Raw genomic sequence first — 17,534 nt, 5'->3', positions numbered from 1 at the left:
GGGTACAGTTTAGGCGCTTATCGTGGTCCATCAGCTTTCTCCGGCTCTGACCTTAACCCTAACCCTAGTAACGGCGAGGGTAAAATCGTGATTCAAACAAAACGGGTTTCCAACGGTCGAGGGTCCCCGGGTCGGAGATCCAGAGGGGTATTTTGGGGATTTCCGGCTCGTTAGTCAATGGGCCGGGTCAACGTGGGAGTCAAGCGTTTGACTAGAATCGACGGTGGAAAAATCTCCACGACGATCAACAAATATTTGAGATACAGTAAGATTCCGTGGGGCCCATCGAACAAATGGCGGCGCAGCCGAGAGGAAAAGTCAACGGGGAGCTGCCTCGGTCAACGTAGCAGATGACGTGTCCGGTGGGGAAGAACTGCAAGAAATTTATTTTAAAAAGAGTTGAGGCAGAGGAGAATGAAATAAATTGATTTAATTAATTACCTTTGGCGAGATCAAAAGACGATTTTTTAAAAAATATTTTCCTCGGATCCATCTGCTTCATCGAGAGGAGAATCGCGTCCAGAGATTCTCGCCTGTTAATGCAGAATTTTTTTGGGAAATTATTAGATTTTCAGTAACAGATCAAAACAAAACAAAACAAACTTTTCGAAAGATAATGCTTTCCAGAAACATATCCAACTTCACAGTTTAAAAAATAATCATACAAACCAGCATTTTGCAAGAACAGATCAAACAAAATAGAAACTAAAAATTATTTTTTCTGGAACAGATCAAAGGATTCAACAGATGATTACATTGTTCAGGAAAATATCAAAAGAACAAACAAAACAATCGAACGAGAGAAAATTTCAAAAGATAATAATTACATTTTTCAGGAACAGATGAAAAAAAATTTCTACCTTGCCCAAGGAGGGATGAATTTCTTTCTATATCTTTTATCGTCCGTCGCTTCCTCGTCGTCGGAGTCCCGGTAAGGGGAGATCTCGTAGGACTGCGATCGGCGATTCTCCTGCAACGCAATCTGGAGAAAACAGCTGATGCGCTGCTAACAGGAAAAAATAATTTAAAAAATTATAATAATTCACCAAATCAGATCATGCTGAAACAAACAGTAAAAAAAGCCCGAATTAATTAAACCTGTTTCTCAATGGCCTGGAGATTATTCTGTTCATCCTGCTTCCTTTCCGTGTTCTTCGCCGCATCTTGGCCGGATAATGCGAGGAGGTCTTGGCTTGCAGGTTCGTCCGAGGAGACATTCCTTACGCATTCTTTATCTTCCTGCAAAATTAAAAAAATTATATCAATTTCTCCTTTTTTTCATGATGGATGACAAATTAAAAGAATGATAAATTACTCTAGTTTGCTGTCGTGGCAATTCGGTGCAGTTTTTCTTCTTCTGCCTCTCTCTCATTTCTTCCTCTCTCTGCCTCTTTCTTGCAGCAATGACCGCCTCTTTCTTCTTCTGCTCTTCTTCCTTGTGCTTCTGCTTCAACTCCAGCTTTCTGGCGTTCTCTTTCTCTACCTTCACCCTCTCAAGTTTCATAGCTTCCTTCCTCATCTTCCTCTCAGTCTCCTTCTTCTCTGCCTGGCGTTTCGCTGCCTCGGCAGCCTCCAAGGCCTTCACTTTGACATCTCTCTTTCCTGAGTTCGCCAGCCATGACAAAAAAACTCAGTCACATATGTAGAAGACCAATTTATAGTAGTTGAATACATATAGTCATATGTAGAAGGCCTTCACTTTGATATCTCTCTTTCCTGAGTTCACCAGCCATGACAAAAAAACTCAGTCACATATGTAGAATACCAATTTATAGTAGTTGAATACATATTGAGTCATGTATTCGCTGGGTGGTTACCGATCTTTTTTGGGTGACCTCCTTTTAGCATTCAAAAAAAAAAAGTAGTTGAATACATATAGTCATTTGGCTTTTCCGAATTTAATTGACGAGTGATGTTGAGCTTGATAACGGTTGACGTTTCAATGTCAACCACGGTTGACGTAACGATTACCTTGACGTCGACAGTGTGGGTTGACTATTTTTTTATAATAATTTAACGAACTTGATTGTCAACGTTGATGGACGAAATCAACCCGTCATCACCTTCATCAGCAACTAGGCTGATTGACGTTTGACTATTCTTAAACTATAACTTGCTGACGGTGATGGACAACCTTAACCGTCTGTGGCACCCCATCAACTAGGAAGGTTTATTATTTCGCCATATTCCTCAACTTGACCAGTCTGTGAAATCCTTTCAACCGTCCGTCAACTAGGCCAGTTAAACATTATTTTATTGACTGCTGGTGATGACAGATCACAACAACCGTTCGTGATACCTCGTCAATGAGGCTGGTTTGTTAATCAGTCATCGTCCTCGTCAACAAGGCCAGTCTGTGATACAACAATGAGCTTGAAGGTACGGGATTGAGCATTTTTTCATTGTAATTTCATTAACTACTGCCATTGACGAACAGTGTCAACCATCTGATGACCCGTCAAGAAGGCGGGTTTCGTCAAATGTCATTGTCAACGAGGCCAGTTGACATTGACAGTACGGGATTGAGTACTTCTAACTATAATTTTACAAAGTCAATGTCTGACTGTGATGGACTGCAATACCCCATCAACGTCAATCATCAACAGTAACCTCGTCCTCAACCACCTTTCAATTTATTACCATCACTGTCAAAGTCAACATTGACGATGGTTGATAAGGTTGACTGCCAAAAATAGTATAGTATAGAAATACCTGTCATAGGAGCAGGGGCAGGCTGTTTCTGCCGCACCAGTGGGACAAAGGAGTGGATATTGGACGCTATATTCTTGTACTTCTTCTCTGGAATAGCTTGGCTCTTTTTCGTATCTTCATTTCCCTTTTCATCAAGATTCATGCTAATCTTTGAGGGACGGATCAGCTCCTTCTTTGCAGACTGAAGAGCATGGCCCAACAGCTTCTTCTCCGAGTTCTTAACTCTGGAAGAACTAATCAAATGCAATGAATTCACATCTTCAAGTGGCTCTCTCCTTGCAGAAAACTCCGATATTTCTTCATCATGCTTAAAGCTCTGCTCCGAGAAACTTGAACTGATCGTCTTATTTAAATCTTTTGAGTCATTCATCTTTGAGGGAGGGTACAGTTCCTTCTGTGCAGACCGAAGAACACGGCTGATTGGCTTCTTCTTGGATTCTTCAACTGCTGAAGAAGAATAATTCAAATGCAGTGAGGTAATATCTCCGAGCGGTTCTCTTCTGGTTGAAAATGCACCACCGTTATAAACGTTCCCCTTGAGGGATCTGCTGTTTTCTTGAATCGGGAAGCATGAAAGCGAAGAAACCAGCTGTGCATACCCAAATCCCTTTCTCCCAAGAAAGGATCTCTGTGAAAATTTGTCAGCTGGAGGGGTAAATGGAGCTTTGGGAATGATTTGGTCAAACTTGGAGCTTGAGAGAGAAAAAGTCCTCAAGTCGTCAAGAACATTTTCCTTGCCATGATGAGAGAGAGATTGATCGTCCATGGGGAAACACTTCAAAATCTTCAGATTTTCTATCTCTTGATCAGACTTCAGCATTGTATCAACATTGTCCAAAGAGACAGATTCTGAAGGTATAGATGACCTCGCTTCATGCCCCGATAATTTTTGTGAAACTAGCTTGTCCGCTGAAAATAAGGCGTGCTTGTTCATAGATTTCTGAAGCAACTCAAGTGCCCTAGCTCTCTCTCTGCTCAGTTTTTGAAGGTTTGGGTCGTCAAACTCAAGCTCGGGCATCAATACATGCTTATCAATTATTAAATCTTCCATCCCTGGAGTGGCACCACTCAGAAGACTGGAGTTTCCGCTGACATCTGAGAGCAAAACTCCAGTTGATTCAGCCACTTCTGCACCAACTTTGGAGCAAATGAAATCGGATTCATCAGCTGTTGAAGTCCTCCGAATATCAACACAGTCAATTGAATCTTCATCAGCATCACCCTCTATCTCAAGATCCATTGGTTCCATCTTACCATTACACCGAACGTGTAGACTGCTCAGAGAATCTTCATCACCATCAACCTCCTTCACTAGAGCCATTGAATCCATCGTACCATTACAATGAACGTCCAGACTGCTCAGAGATTCTTCATCAGCATCAACAACTTGCTCAAGAGCCATTGATTCATTTCCTGAAAAGGATTTTCTTGAGGCATTCTCAGAGTCTGACAGATTTTCAAGGTCTTCATGACCAACGGAAACTTTATCAGAACTCTTTTCAGGTAAGCCTGTAGATCCAACCATCACAAAACTAATAAGATTTGGAATATTAGAATCCATCAAGGGAAGAGTCTCTGCCTCAAAATCTGAGCTTCTTGAAGCATTCTCAATGTCTGGAACATCTTCAGCGTCTTCATGACCAAAAGAAACTTGATCAGAACTCTTCTCAGGGAATCCTGTAGAACCAACCAGCAAACAATTAACAGCATTTGAAATATCAGATTCCATCACTGGAAGGGACTCTGCTTCAAAATCTGAGCTTCTTGAAGCATTCTCATTGTCTAGTACATCTTCAGCTTCTTCATGACCACGGGAAACTTGATCGTCAGAATTCCTTTCTGCAGATCCAACCAGCGCAAAACTGACAACATTTGGAATATCAGATGTCATTGTTGACACAGTCTCTGCTTCGAAATGTAAGTTTCTCGAAGCACTTTCTTCATTTTCATGATCTTCAGCATCTTCATGATCGTGTAAAACTTGATCAGAACTCCTTTCAATAATATTTGTTGATTCAGCCAGCAGAGAACCAACAAGATCTGGATTATCAGATTCCACAACAGAAGAGGTCTCTGGGTTTCTTGAAGCATTCTCAACACCTGGAAGATCTTCAGCATCTTCAAGACCAGCGAGAACTTGATCAGAAATCTTTTCAAGAACGTCTGTCGATCCTTCAGGTAATGGAAGATAGGAGCTAAATCCCTTCACTGGCATAACTTTTTCAACGCTAAAGTTCCCTAATTCGAGGACAGCTTCATGAGAAATGGCCACATCGGTTTTGCAAGAACACAAGACGCGTTCTGAGGGTAGCAATGTTGAACAACTCGTCTCTTCAATGGTATTCTCCTCGAATACTCTTTCAATGGTGTTTGCCTCAGAGCATACATCTTTCAGAGTTTTCTTGCTATCCGCCAAAGCTGAAGCACTTGCATCAGTAAAAATATCAGTGTGACAGTCAACTGACCCTATCAATTTTAATTCTTGTCTAACAAAAATATCTTCAAAATTCTCCTCAATTGAGCTCTGAAACGATGTGGTGGGAATTGTGTCTTTTTCCTTCTGTAAGATAACATTAAATAAGAAATTGACGTTAAACAATTTTCGATGAGCAAGAATATAATGAAGACAACAATTAAATCTAGTTAAAAACGACGTTAAACAATCACATCGTACTTCTTTACCTCGGTAATCTGATATTTCTTAGAAGGAGGCAACAAGTCAGAAGGGCTCGCCAACTTCATTTTGTCTCCACTGAATGAGCTTGGTTCTTCAATCTGCACAGATGCCTCTTTCAAGATTCCAGAACCCGTTAGAGTGGCATTTGAAAGTTCATCATCCATTGAAGTCAACGATATCTTCTCCATGGGCTCAGCATAACCTAAAAAGTCAACGTTTTCTCTGCACTTACTGATATCCAAGGCCTTCACAGAGGCCGCCTTTGATCTTGTCATTCTGCCCGAACATTCCGTGATATTCTTCTGCTTTTTCAACTGAATTTCGTTCTTCCGTGAATCACGCGGCTTTGTTTTTCTTTTCTTAATCTCTTGCAAGGAATCTTGCACTCTATCAAGTGAATCCATAACAATGCTAGCTTCACCTTTCTTCTGCGCAAAGGAATCACCTTTTCCATGGTGAAAACCCAGGTTGATTTCCTCGGCAGCTGCTGTCCCGAGCTTTAGAGCATTATGATCTTTTTGAATGGATTGAGAAGAATAGAAAGGATGACCGATCGGAGTCGTGAAACGGGGAAGATTATAAAGAATGTTTGAGAAAATTTGCTGCTTTCCCAGTCCTGCGCCTTGCCATGCAGAAAAAGAAACAGATTAATCTTCATAAATCTTGCTGGAATCAATATTCTCAATCATTCAAAGAGACTAAACAGCAACAGATCATGAATAATGAATATGTAAACTCATACATCTGTTTTCCGATCTCAAAAATCTGAAGCATCAAAAGGGTTTGAAAACGGCGATCAGCAACGATTATGAATAATGAATGTGAAAACTCATACATCTGTTTTCCGATCCCAAAAGTCTTAAGCATCAAAAGGGTTTGAAAACGGCGATCAGCAACGATTATCGAAAGGGTTTGATAAAAAAATGAAACGTTTATTCCATGAAATAGAGATCTAAATTACCCAAGAATTAACGTAACGACACAAGTTTTAAGCTGCACAAAATAATAGGAAAACGCCCTTGAGGAAAGCTCAAAATCCCAAGACTTTGCAAACGCAGTCCTCGCAAGGTACATCAAAACCTGTTTTGGTTTGAAAAACCGCGGGTCACTTTTTCATCCGACTACAAACGATTGAATCGTCCATTTCGATACACAAAAAATGATCGATTTCAAAATCCTCTACGACATGAAGAGCCACAATATTTTTCTGAATCAAAGAAATACAGGAGGGTATTCTCCAAGAGGCGAAAGGGGACCAACCCAGTACCTAAAAAATTATGGGTATTCCGGATATTAGGATCTGCTGCCGAATTCCAGAGCGAAGAAGGGGGACAGATCCCAGAAGCCAGCAGGTTAGAGGCGACGGATTGGGCGTAAGAGTCACCCTGCTGCCGTATCTGACTCGAAACCCAGTCCCTCCGCTCAAAGATCTGCATGAACAAGTGCTCCATCCTCGACTGTGGACGAAACCCTGGGGGGAAGGCGATCTAGGTCACCGTCGTTCCCCCCAGCTTGGACTGACCTTGGCCATTGTCTTCTCCGAGAAGATGAACTGCCGAAGCAGAGAGAGAGAGGAAGAGAGATAGAGATAGAGATAGAGAGAGAGAGAGACAACGGTTGGATTCTGGAAATATTTGAAAATGGATTTGAATAGAGCAGTAGAACGGCAAGTTAAAAGATTTTGTTTAGTTTGGGCCCATTTGAAGATGGTCCAAATAGAGGTTAAGCCCAAATTAGTGATTAATAAATGTTTGACATTTACTAATGTGCCTGAGGAATGGTAAGTTCGTATCCAAATATAGGAGTTGAACCATTTGAATCGTTTCATGTTAATATTTCTTCCTCCCTTGCAGACCTTTTATTTGTGAAACACAAATTGATTTTTTTATGCTAATTTGATGGTTAATTTTGTGCATTGTATCAGTAAGAGTATACCGGATAGTTGGTATGTTTATGTATCTTTCATAAGAATCAGGGATAATGATAATTTATTATTATTGAATAAAACTCAACGATTTTTCAGTTGATTGAACTCCAATGACGAGAGAACAAGCTAGAAATGACAACCGACGGAGGAAATATTAAATTGTGAGGTTATGTAAACTAGTTGATAAAATATAATCACTGTAGTTTTTACCTTGAGGCAATTAGGCTTTTGAAAATATACTTAAAAATTGATCAATCAATGAATGACGACAATTTTTTGTTTGCTATGATAAGACTGTGATTATTCCAAGACGGGGCAAAAAATACCCAAAAAAGCAGTCGTGTATGAATGCTTTCTTGGCAGTATGCAACAACAAACTTATATTTCCCATATCTTAAGGAATATGACTAATAATATATCAAAATATATATTAAAAAATTTCAACTCTTGTACTCATTAGTAAATTTACCAGTGTCATTGTATGGATACAAAACCTTAAACAACTTCTTTAACCCAAACTTCCCGTTTATGAGGTCGTGATCATGAAGAAGGCAGGGAGATATGATGTATCTATAGGCTGGACATATGTGACTTGAGTTGACTTGTTTATGGGACCAAGCAGTTGCAAAATTGATTTGATCTAATCATCAACATGTTTAATTTTCTTAATGGACCGACTTGTCTCTCCTTTTTTTTTCTGCTACGTGGATCTAGTTTTGGATTGTCAATCATCGCATAATGCAACATAGTGTTCACAGAATAATTCGAAGTCCTACTTGATGTAAGAATAATTGCAATGTTTTCTTTCTTAAAAATACCATTTTTCTTTGCATTTGGAGGTTTTAACCCATTAATTAATCTTATAGTAACTTTTGGCACCTACATGATATCCAATTCAAGATTACCTCTAAAAAAATTGAATGTATATTCTAAATGAGATCCTTAGAATAATATGAGCCTTTTATATAATAGTAATAAATAAATATTTGTCTTATATTCTGGTAAATACGATTATATATGGTAGTGTGTTTATACTTGTTCCCAGCTCATTAGTCACATAATAAATTATTATGATAATCCCTTGTGCCTAATATTGTAATGATAGTTTGCATTATCAGGCTTATTTGAGAGTGAATGCTTGTAATTATTTACAAAATTTTCTATGTAGCTCAACATTTTTGTATGTTTGATAGAGTAAATACTTTTCATTGACCAAAACTACAAGGATAGATGTTGGACTTGGAGAAGCCTGTTTACATTATCTGAAAATATGATAATCATTCTTACATGAAAAAATAATGTCAATTTTAAAATGATATGAGCATCTCAATATTTTTAATTTAGTTAGCTTCTCTTTTACCGCATCCCTCTAGATTCATAAGATTTTGATTATCATGGTGAAAAAATATTATGAAATGTATTAGAACATTTTCATAGGTGATTTATTATATAGGAATATTAATGCCTATAAGTCTTGAGATATATTTATCAAAACCAATAAAAAACTAAATTTATAGATATTCTTGGTGTTTTGGTAACTACTGCACAAAAAATAGATATAAAAATAAGTCTATCTTTTGTACATTTTTCATGAAATAGTAACATAACCAAATCATTATCTTGTATTAACAACAACATGTCAAATTTTGTTATTTGATTTTTCAGATCAAAGATAAGAAGTAAAGTTTTGAATTCTCATTTTTAATATTATGTTCCTGTAAATGGATACATATAATTCCAATTTTTTTGCCTGTTTTAGTACGATGAAAGCATTAACTTATATTTTTATAATTCATAAACAGAACTTTTAGTTATAAAAACATAAAAAGTTACAGTGAATTTAGATATTTAGAATTTAGATAAAATTATGCATTTTAGATTCTTAATTTAAATTGGTGTTCATTATTTTCATAAGTATATATATCAGAATATAAATAGTTACTTTGATTTTAGATATTTAGAGTTCTAATGGAGATAATGACATAATTTTATTGATAACACAGATAAGAATTCGACTTGAAAAAATGGATGAAAATATACAAGTAATGGTACCTTTCATCTGAGTGTTCAATTTGAAACAATATTTTCATCTATGGAAGATCCTTAATTCAGAAGAGCATCTTTTTAAGATTGAAGGACGAAGGTTCTAATCATTTAAGTGCATGCTGCCTTTAACATGAATGAACCAGATTTTCTCACAATCATATTTTAATTGCAATATCTTTCAGCCTACATCTGGGGTTGAGGTGATCCTAGTGGATGTGAATTATTCATGAAGTATAGAACATACCTTTTGTATATTTTGAATAAGATTCTTAACATTATGGTCACCATGAACTCAACGCAGTTGGATGTCACTTTTTAATTTTTTTAGGGCTCAAAAGAGTTTCCAAAAGCACTGTAAAGCTGGATCAATAAAATGTCTATTTTTCAAAGGGTTTTATACCCTTGATTTCAACAAGAAAAATCAAAGAACATCTGGACATACTGATATCTAGAAAGTATTCATATGTAAACATTAGCGTATAAAATATAAGATAAATACAGACATTTATGTACATATTTATAAATATCACAAACATGTTGTCCGATTTGACTCCAATAAAAATTATAAAAAATGTGAAATGATGGTGCACCCAAAATATGAATTCAGCTTAAAATTAATGATTCATAAAATATAGTTTCTCCTATAAAAAATATATAGTTCCCTTTATTTCATTAAGAATATCAAATATCTATTTTAATTACATTGCCATATTCCCAAATAGATATTTATCTCAAAATAAATTAATTATACTTTTATTTCATTCCTCAATAAATCTTAATCCACCTTAGTCTTTAGATGTTGGTTGATACCAATAAATGTTATATATCCATTATATATATAATTACTTTTGCAGCCCATATTAGTATAATTGATATTGTTCAAACAAAAGAAGCAAGGCAATGTCATTTATCACTATTTAAATAGTCAACTGCATTAAAATGCATTTTATTATTTATTTGATCGGCATTAATGACATACATGCAAAACTGTGTTATTTATTATTTTCACATAATCAAATTTAAAAATATTATGCATTAAAATATAACTCAATATGATTCTTTAGTTTCCTGAAGACATCATTATTCCTCTATTTAGGATTTTAGGAATTTTTTCTTTTAAATATTATTTATCAAGAAATTATTTATATGCGTCAAATGTGTATTTTAATGTTTATTCATAATTATTAATGACTTTTAAGGCTTAGAATACTTAAATATTAAGTTTTTGAGTCATAGTGTGGGTGAGGGACTCATGAGAGCAATATAATTAGGTGCATACTCAATTGAGTTGACTCCGCAGGCAACTAACCCTAATCATTTTTTTCTGAGTTATACCATTTGGAACTCAATCATCTAGACCTGATTGACTTGAGTAATTCCTAACAGAGTCAACCCAAACCCAATGAGAAATCTGACTCGTTCAAATCATGTAACTGAGTTAACCCATGATCTGATAAATACCTTATTTAATTGAGTTAACTTAATTGTGATCAAGATACCATGAGTTGTACGAGTGTGGGGATACATGAACCATCATTATTGGCTTACATTAACAATGAAGGTTTGAGGAATGTAATCGCATAGCCTACGAATCAATCACAAACTCCACAACTTATTTAGAATTTATCAATACATGCTTCACTCATCATTATTTACATTTCATGTCAATAGAAAATTATATGAAACTAAAGATGGTTATATTATCAAACATGGCAGCATTAAAATCAATACATGTTGTATTATCAACCTTGTGTTTCGGGTGTTGTTGATGCAATTAGTGCTGATCATGGAGGTGTCTTATAGTGTCATTGATCAGATTTAAGTAGCGGAGATCCTTTACAAGAGCATATCATGTATATAACTAGATGCCAGGAACATGTGTATCTTGTGGATTCACACTTACGGAACATGAAAAGAGTGTGGCACCACATTTTTTCGATTTTTGTTTTGCTTCATCCCAAGAAGATGGTTTATGTTCAGTGTGTTATTTTTCCGTTGATATTTGACCAAGTCAATAAAATTTGCAAGACATTGACTCATAAAATAATATGACCAGCTAGTGATGAGCAAGGGTTGTTTGCACAAGGATGGAATTTACAAATTTATACCCTTTTAAACAGTAATGAATTATGAATAATTTATAAAATAAATACTCTGAGATGAGAAGGATGATAACTAAGGACAAATTTATGCAATACCTAATGTACACAATTTTGTTTAAAATATAATAATTGGGTACGGTGGATTATAAGGAAGGGTAAAATGGATATGGATAAGATGGATATATGTGGATGTGTAGATGGATGTGGATGGACAAATGGAAGAATGTTAAGAAGAAAAATATGATATTGTAAGCACAAAGAGACTGACCATTGATCTTTAGATCTTCCAGGATTAATACAGTTTACAGTACGGGTAGAGTCAAACTTAGGGTAATAATTTTTCATTGACATTTGTGTTAATCAATATATATATATGTACTCAAATCTTGAAATAATATGAATAGGCATTGATTAATAAGGGTTATCTGCCTAGAATATTAAACACGGTTTTAGATGATAAAGGGAATGGTATCAGGGATTAAAAAACTTTTTAGGCGGTAATGCGTGGATGAGAGGGGATATTTTATAAAATAATATGCTGAGATGAAAAGGGTTATAAGGATGTAATAACTAACATAAATAAATCATATCAAGTATAAATAGGCAGTAAAAGTGATAATGATGATGGATGCATGTGGTTAATATGGATGAGCTGGATGTATGCGGATGAGATAGATGTCAACAGATGTAGAATTGATGGATGATAAGAAGATGACTATGATCTAAGTGTGAGGAAACACATTGTAGATCCATTCTAACAGGATCAAGGTTTTTCGTGACAACAGGAAATCCCCTCCACTTATCTTTCATCATCTAACTTTAATCAACAATGGGCACCGATAAGACTTGATGTATATCAAAAACACTTTCTTTCACTTGGTTTACTAAAGTAAGAGAAATTCACATATGATTTATACATGGATAGAGGGTTCTGTTTATAGATAATAGTATGTGAATGGATAGAGGGGAGAGATAATGCTATCCTCAAAATGTTAGCCCCGAATGATGTCTAGAACACTACATATCATAATTGGAATCGAATCATCCTCAATCATTCTATTTTTTCTCTCCTTTATTGATCCATGCATCAAACTTGCCAATGTTTCATTGAATCCTCAAATTTCACAAAGATTCTGCCACATTTTAATTCATTCTTAATAATTGACTGTTAGCAAAAATCTCTGTATATGAATTCTCCACAAAGTATGCATCATAGTCTGCTCTATTCTCTTTTTGCAATAAAAGTGCCATGTGTAGACGCTTTCTCAGCTTCCCAAATTGCGTTGATTGCAGTTCAAATCATCATTTTTCCATTGTTCCATGTGTCTTCAATTTTTGGACTTCAGAAGTTGTATTGGTTCTACCTTTTTTCATTTATCATCATATCCTTGCACAATAAAAATGGAACCTTTTTGAAAATGATAAGAACCCCAATCCTTGGATTCAGATGCCAAATCTAAATTAATAAGACTGTGACACATGGTGAAATCAAATAAAACTAGAAAATTTCATTAAATAGGGTTGAATTTGTAAAAATATTAAAATTGATATTCTGACAGATTTTTATTTATGGATTCAATGTCATAAAATTTTTTAATGAAAGATATAACTTAGAAAATTATTTTAAAAAAATATGATGCCATAATATCATTTAGAAAAAATAATGTCCATTTAAGCTTAATACCATACATTTTTAATAAGTTTAGTGAGAATAAAATGAAAGATCATGATATTAACCTAATGATTAGCGTGTTATCATGCACACAAAAATTTTTGATAGATCTCTAGTATCAATTTCTGTAATTTAAGTGAAAAAAAACTTGGTAGATCACTCGACCTTCCAAAGGAGTAGTGATTTCTTTATTATTTCTAAATGGATAGAGTATATTATATTTCAAATAGATAGATAGATGAAAGGGATTTGATGCTAGGCATAAATTTTCCTCCCAAAAATCCACATGGATTGTTTGATATCACATCTTTAAGTTGTATCACCATCAAGTATTGGATTTTCTCTCTTATCATACATCCACATGTTGGATCATGAGCATGTGAAGTGAATCCTTGAATTCATTGAAGCTTCACCTTCGATTTCCACATTTTAACCATTTATATAACACTTATGTCAGTAAATAGTATAACCTTAAATTATCTGAAAAGAAAAGTTCATTATAGTGATCCTTCTCTTTCATCCAAAAAAATAAGCACCATGTATCATGCTCGATTTGCATGTCTTGTCTTTCTTGTCACATTTTAGCAATTTTAACCTTAACGTTTCCTTCATCGGGCCACGTCTACATGCACAATAGATAAGGAAATGTAAGATAATAATTGGTCATAATAGCATCATGATTTTGTGGTGCCGCAATTCAATTTTTGGAGCAGCTAATTGTTGGTGAATACCAATGATGGGTCACTATCCTACAAATCAGATACTAACACATGGCAGTTTTGAAATAAGGTTCAAAAGTTTCTCAAGACCCCTTAAATAATTTTAATTGATAAATATCCGAGTGCATATGTTCTGACGTAGAAAATTAATATATCTCTGAATGTAATGTCATAAAATTCTATAAAATATTTTATTTAATAATTTGATGTATGAAAATTCTATAAAAATACCCAGACATCCATAAAACCATATTATCATTTAAAAAATATATATTTAATGATTTTAAGACTTGATAACACACATATCTTATTATTTAAAGAAAAGAAACGTGAAAAATTAGTGATACTTGTCTAATTATCATGTTATCATTGGGTATGTAGGCTAGATGGATGTTCCAACATTTATTCACACAACATAAATATAAAATATTATAAATATTTGAAGCAAAATCAGTAGGTTATCTGATCACCCTACACCGAATGAAATAAAAAAAATTATCGCCTTACACCATTAGATTAAAACCAAATGAACAGACTTTTCTATCACTGAGTTTCATGGTAGAATATCTTGAAGCTGTTCATATAACCAACCTATAGATGTATCCAAAATGATCTTTAGAATGTTGTATCACCTTGTCCTTCTCTCAAAACCTATGCTTGAAGTGCTAGAAGATGTCCTCACCAGCTTTAAGTTTCACTAGAAGGCAAGCTTTGAGAGAGGTAGGAAATTAATGGGAGGATAGCAAGGTCTGTCTTGCATGTGCAACGAAAAATGGGTTCCCTTCCCTATTTTTTCTAGGTAAGAAATTTTCATAAAAGATCCTAAAGTTTGAGTAAATTCAACGAGATCAGAAAATCTTGTGTCTGACCCTTTTGGCCCTTATATTAGTCTAGCCAATATCTCTAATGGCCCAATAATCTTTATGAGCCAAACATATGAATTAAATATATCAATATATATTAATTTTTCAATAATCAATTTACCCAATCTATAGGTTGAGTTGCTAGTTCATGGGTTGTGCTCAAGAAGATGCAGAGGATTTTGTCAACTCTATCAAGTAAGCTTCACATTCATTAGTTTCCATGTATGTTTAATCCTTCATCCACACGATAATTTCAAATGACTTAGTATGGTTAATCATCACACCCTAATCGATCATTACAGTTGGCACTGATACGTGATAGAAAACATCAAATAACACATTGTCCAATATTTCCAATGATTTATTAGTATATTGTTCATTGACTAAATCTCCTCTAAAATCAGGAGGAAATGATCTCATCCTTTCCACATAACCCCCTTTGTGGGTTTATTTCTGGATTTGATATAAGAATGATTTGAAAATCATGGTTAGAGTCCTCAGAAGTCGTAATCAAAACACAATGATCAATCCACTATGTATCTTCACTTTGGGGGCATATGGACCACTTAATACAACCACCAAATGAATCAACCTAATGGATAGTCTGATATAATAGCATTAATGGGTTCATACAAATAAATTCAATGAACTATTTCCCTAAATAACACCCACTATCTATCCTTAGTGTCTCTCCAATGATGGCTACATGATCAGTCATAGTCATCATATGAGTAAGATTATACAGTGTTATTTTATGAGATATTTTAGTGTCCATCTTGAGTATCCTTTGAATAATAGGATTTATAATATATATTTGAAGACCAGTGGTCACTATATTATGATCTCATCATAATTCATTTTATGATTTCATGTACTTGATGCCTTAACTATAAACATCATACAGTAATAATTTTGAATAAATGTTTATTCCTATGAATTCTGATTTGCTTGTAGACCGCATAATTTCCACATCAAGATTGAGAAAATGGTAAAATGTGATCATTATATTGAAACTGGACTACAAGTCTGGTTATTTGAAAATCAAATTTATCTCACTCTCTCATCGTTGTGAAGCTATAATTTGTGCACTCTTGGTGAAAATATGCACTATGGCATTGCATGCCTTTGTTTTCATTGTAAAGATACACATATTTTTCATTTGAAGACAATTTCTCTTGAACTTTTGGTATAATGAGAGAGAGTAAAGGACTCTGCTCTGTAGAAGAGTAAGTGAGAAACCAAGATTGATCAAATTTTGAGTAGTATCCATGATAAATTTTTGGATTCCAACTCGTTTATCATGAACTCCAAATTAAAATCCAATTATACATATGTATTGATCCCTTATTATTTAATTTTTATCATTTTAACACCAAGATTTCCAGTGGTTAAACGAATTTTTAATTTTAATTTTTTTATATTTTTCGATTTCATTCTCTTTTCCATTCATATATGTTCTTTAGATGCACACATCCCATAAAAATGGTTTTAAATTCTAATCTACTTGTGGATCGACCTCAACTGAATGACAAGAAAAGGCAGAATTTTCTTTGTCATTTTGTAATACTATAATTGAAAACTGGATTTAATTTTAATGTTATAATAACATAAACTCAAGCTTATACACAAATATTTCTGTCTCCCTCCATGCATCATTTTAAAAATAATTTAATCCAATTTTATCTATTTGTGCCTTTCTCTGTACTGCATTCCAAATATCAGTATATTTTTTCTCAAATATGAAACTCCGGACTACTTTTGAGTATTAACTTTATCCGATCATCTTCCTCACATCTATCATAGTTAATTTTAATATATTTATTTATCACCAATTCTTAATAAATGGGTGGTATATACATATATTTATATATTTATTAACTCAAGTACATGAAAGCCTTATTAAATTGGAAAAAATGAGGAATTTAACTATTATACCCAATGGTAAAATAATTATTATTGTTATAAATTCTTTACCTTTTATTCCTTACATTCAAGTTTTATGATGTCTAATAATAATCAATAAATCGACTCAACTTTATGGATAGTAAGTAATTTTTAAGTGAATAATTAAATAAATCACATTTCATTAGACTTATTCCCTTTAGTTTTCTCATGTTCCCCTTATTCTACACTGATTATTGAAATCATCTTAAATATCTATCCGAAGTGAAAACAAATAAATCAATATTTGAATATACCCAAAAGTAAATATTCCAGTCCATAGATAATTGTAATTGGTCATAAAAAGTAACATTATTACTTCATAACTAAAAAGTAACATTTTTATTTTGACAAGTCAGCTCCAAGTTCATTGCTTTGGGATAGAGAGAAAGGGACTGAAATAAATCCTCTTTCTCTTATTCATATTGGATTTTATTCTTTTGAGCTCTCCACTAGTCTTCCTTAACCATGTCAATGGAAACGAAAATACAAATGATTGAGGACCATTATCATCATAAAAAGAATCAGGTATTACCACTAGATCCAATCAATTCACAAAGTTAAATATGCCTAATTATTTAAGGTATAATGACTAAGCCAAATACGTCTAAATTCTCAAAATATATGCCAAATGTGGGTGAAATTATATTCTCAGGACCACCGATGAGCTGTAATTTGCAACCCAAAGTTAATTCACAAGTCCATCAGATAGAAACATGATTCATAATTTGATCTGGCAACATAGATTTTCTGACAAGAACTGTACACTGTTTTTGTCTATGGAGAAAAAAATATATATTTTGACAATTTCACAGGACAGCGCCTCACTGGAAGGGAAGAAATATTTGGAATTAAATATGCAATAATTTTCATCC

The 17,534-nt window shown here is 34.2% G+C and overlaps 1 protein-coding gene across 3 annotated transcripts; it reads right to left on the bottom strand.

Annotated features, from left to right (window-relative positions):
• Positions 1 to 187: 187 nt before the first annotated feature.
• WYR (inner centromere protein, ARK-binding region protein) lies at positions 188 to 7,037 on the bottom strand. 3 transcript variants are annotated; one of them, XM_078587008.1, is made up of 8 exons: positions 6,657 to 7,037; positions 5,395 to 6,005; positions 2,713 to 5,272; positions 1,316 to 1,602; positions 1,099 to 1,239; positions 861 to 1,006; positions 442 to 533; positions 188 to 373 (listed from the first exon to the last, which is right to left on the bottom strand). In XM_078587008.1, exons 1-8 carry the CDS (start codon positions 6,838 to 6,840, stop codon positions 339 to 341), a joined length of 4,056 nt encoding a protein of 1,351 aa, XP_078443134.1. In that variant the 5' UTR covers positions 6,841 to 7,037; the 3' UTR covers positions 188 to 338. The 3 variants fall into 3 exon arrangements, with proteins under 3 accessions (XP_078443134.1, XP_078443132.1, XP_078443133.1); XM_078587006.1 differs by having other exon boundaries at positions 5,395 to 6,011; positions 6,657 to 7,036; XM_078587007.1 differs by having other exon boundaries at positions 861 to 1,003; positions 5,395 to 6,011; positions 6,657 to 7,036.
• Positions 7,038 to 17,534: the final 10,497 nt, after the last annotated feature.

Source organism: Wolffia australiana, chromosome 15 (assembly GCF_029677425.1).
Source record: "Wolffia australiana isolate 7733 chromosome 15, ASM2967742v1".
In the NCBI taxonomy this organism is placed as follows: domain Eukaryota; kingdom Viridiplantae; phylum Streptophyta; class Magnoliopsida; order Alismatales; family Araceae; genus Wolffia; species Wolffia australiana.
The sequence above is the reverse complement of the archived record's forward strand: the minus strand, read 5'-3'. Positions and strand labels throughout refer to the sequence as shown.

Excerpts from the sequence above, each read along its gene's own strand:
- WYR (XM_078587006.1), bottom strand. The coding sequence starts at position 6,840 with ATGGAGCACTTGTTCATGCAGATCTTTGAGCGGAGGGACTGGGTTTCG. Across the intron at positions 5,273-5,394 it reads AGAAATATCAGATTACCGAG|AAGGAAAAAGACACAATTCC; the intron begins GTAAAGAAGTAC and ends GTTATCTTACAG. Across the intron at positions 1,603-2,712 it reads TGCCCCTGCTCCTATGACAG|GAAAGAGAGATGTCAAAGTG; the intron begins GTATTTCTATAC and ends TGGCGAACTCAG.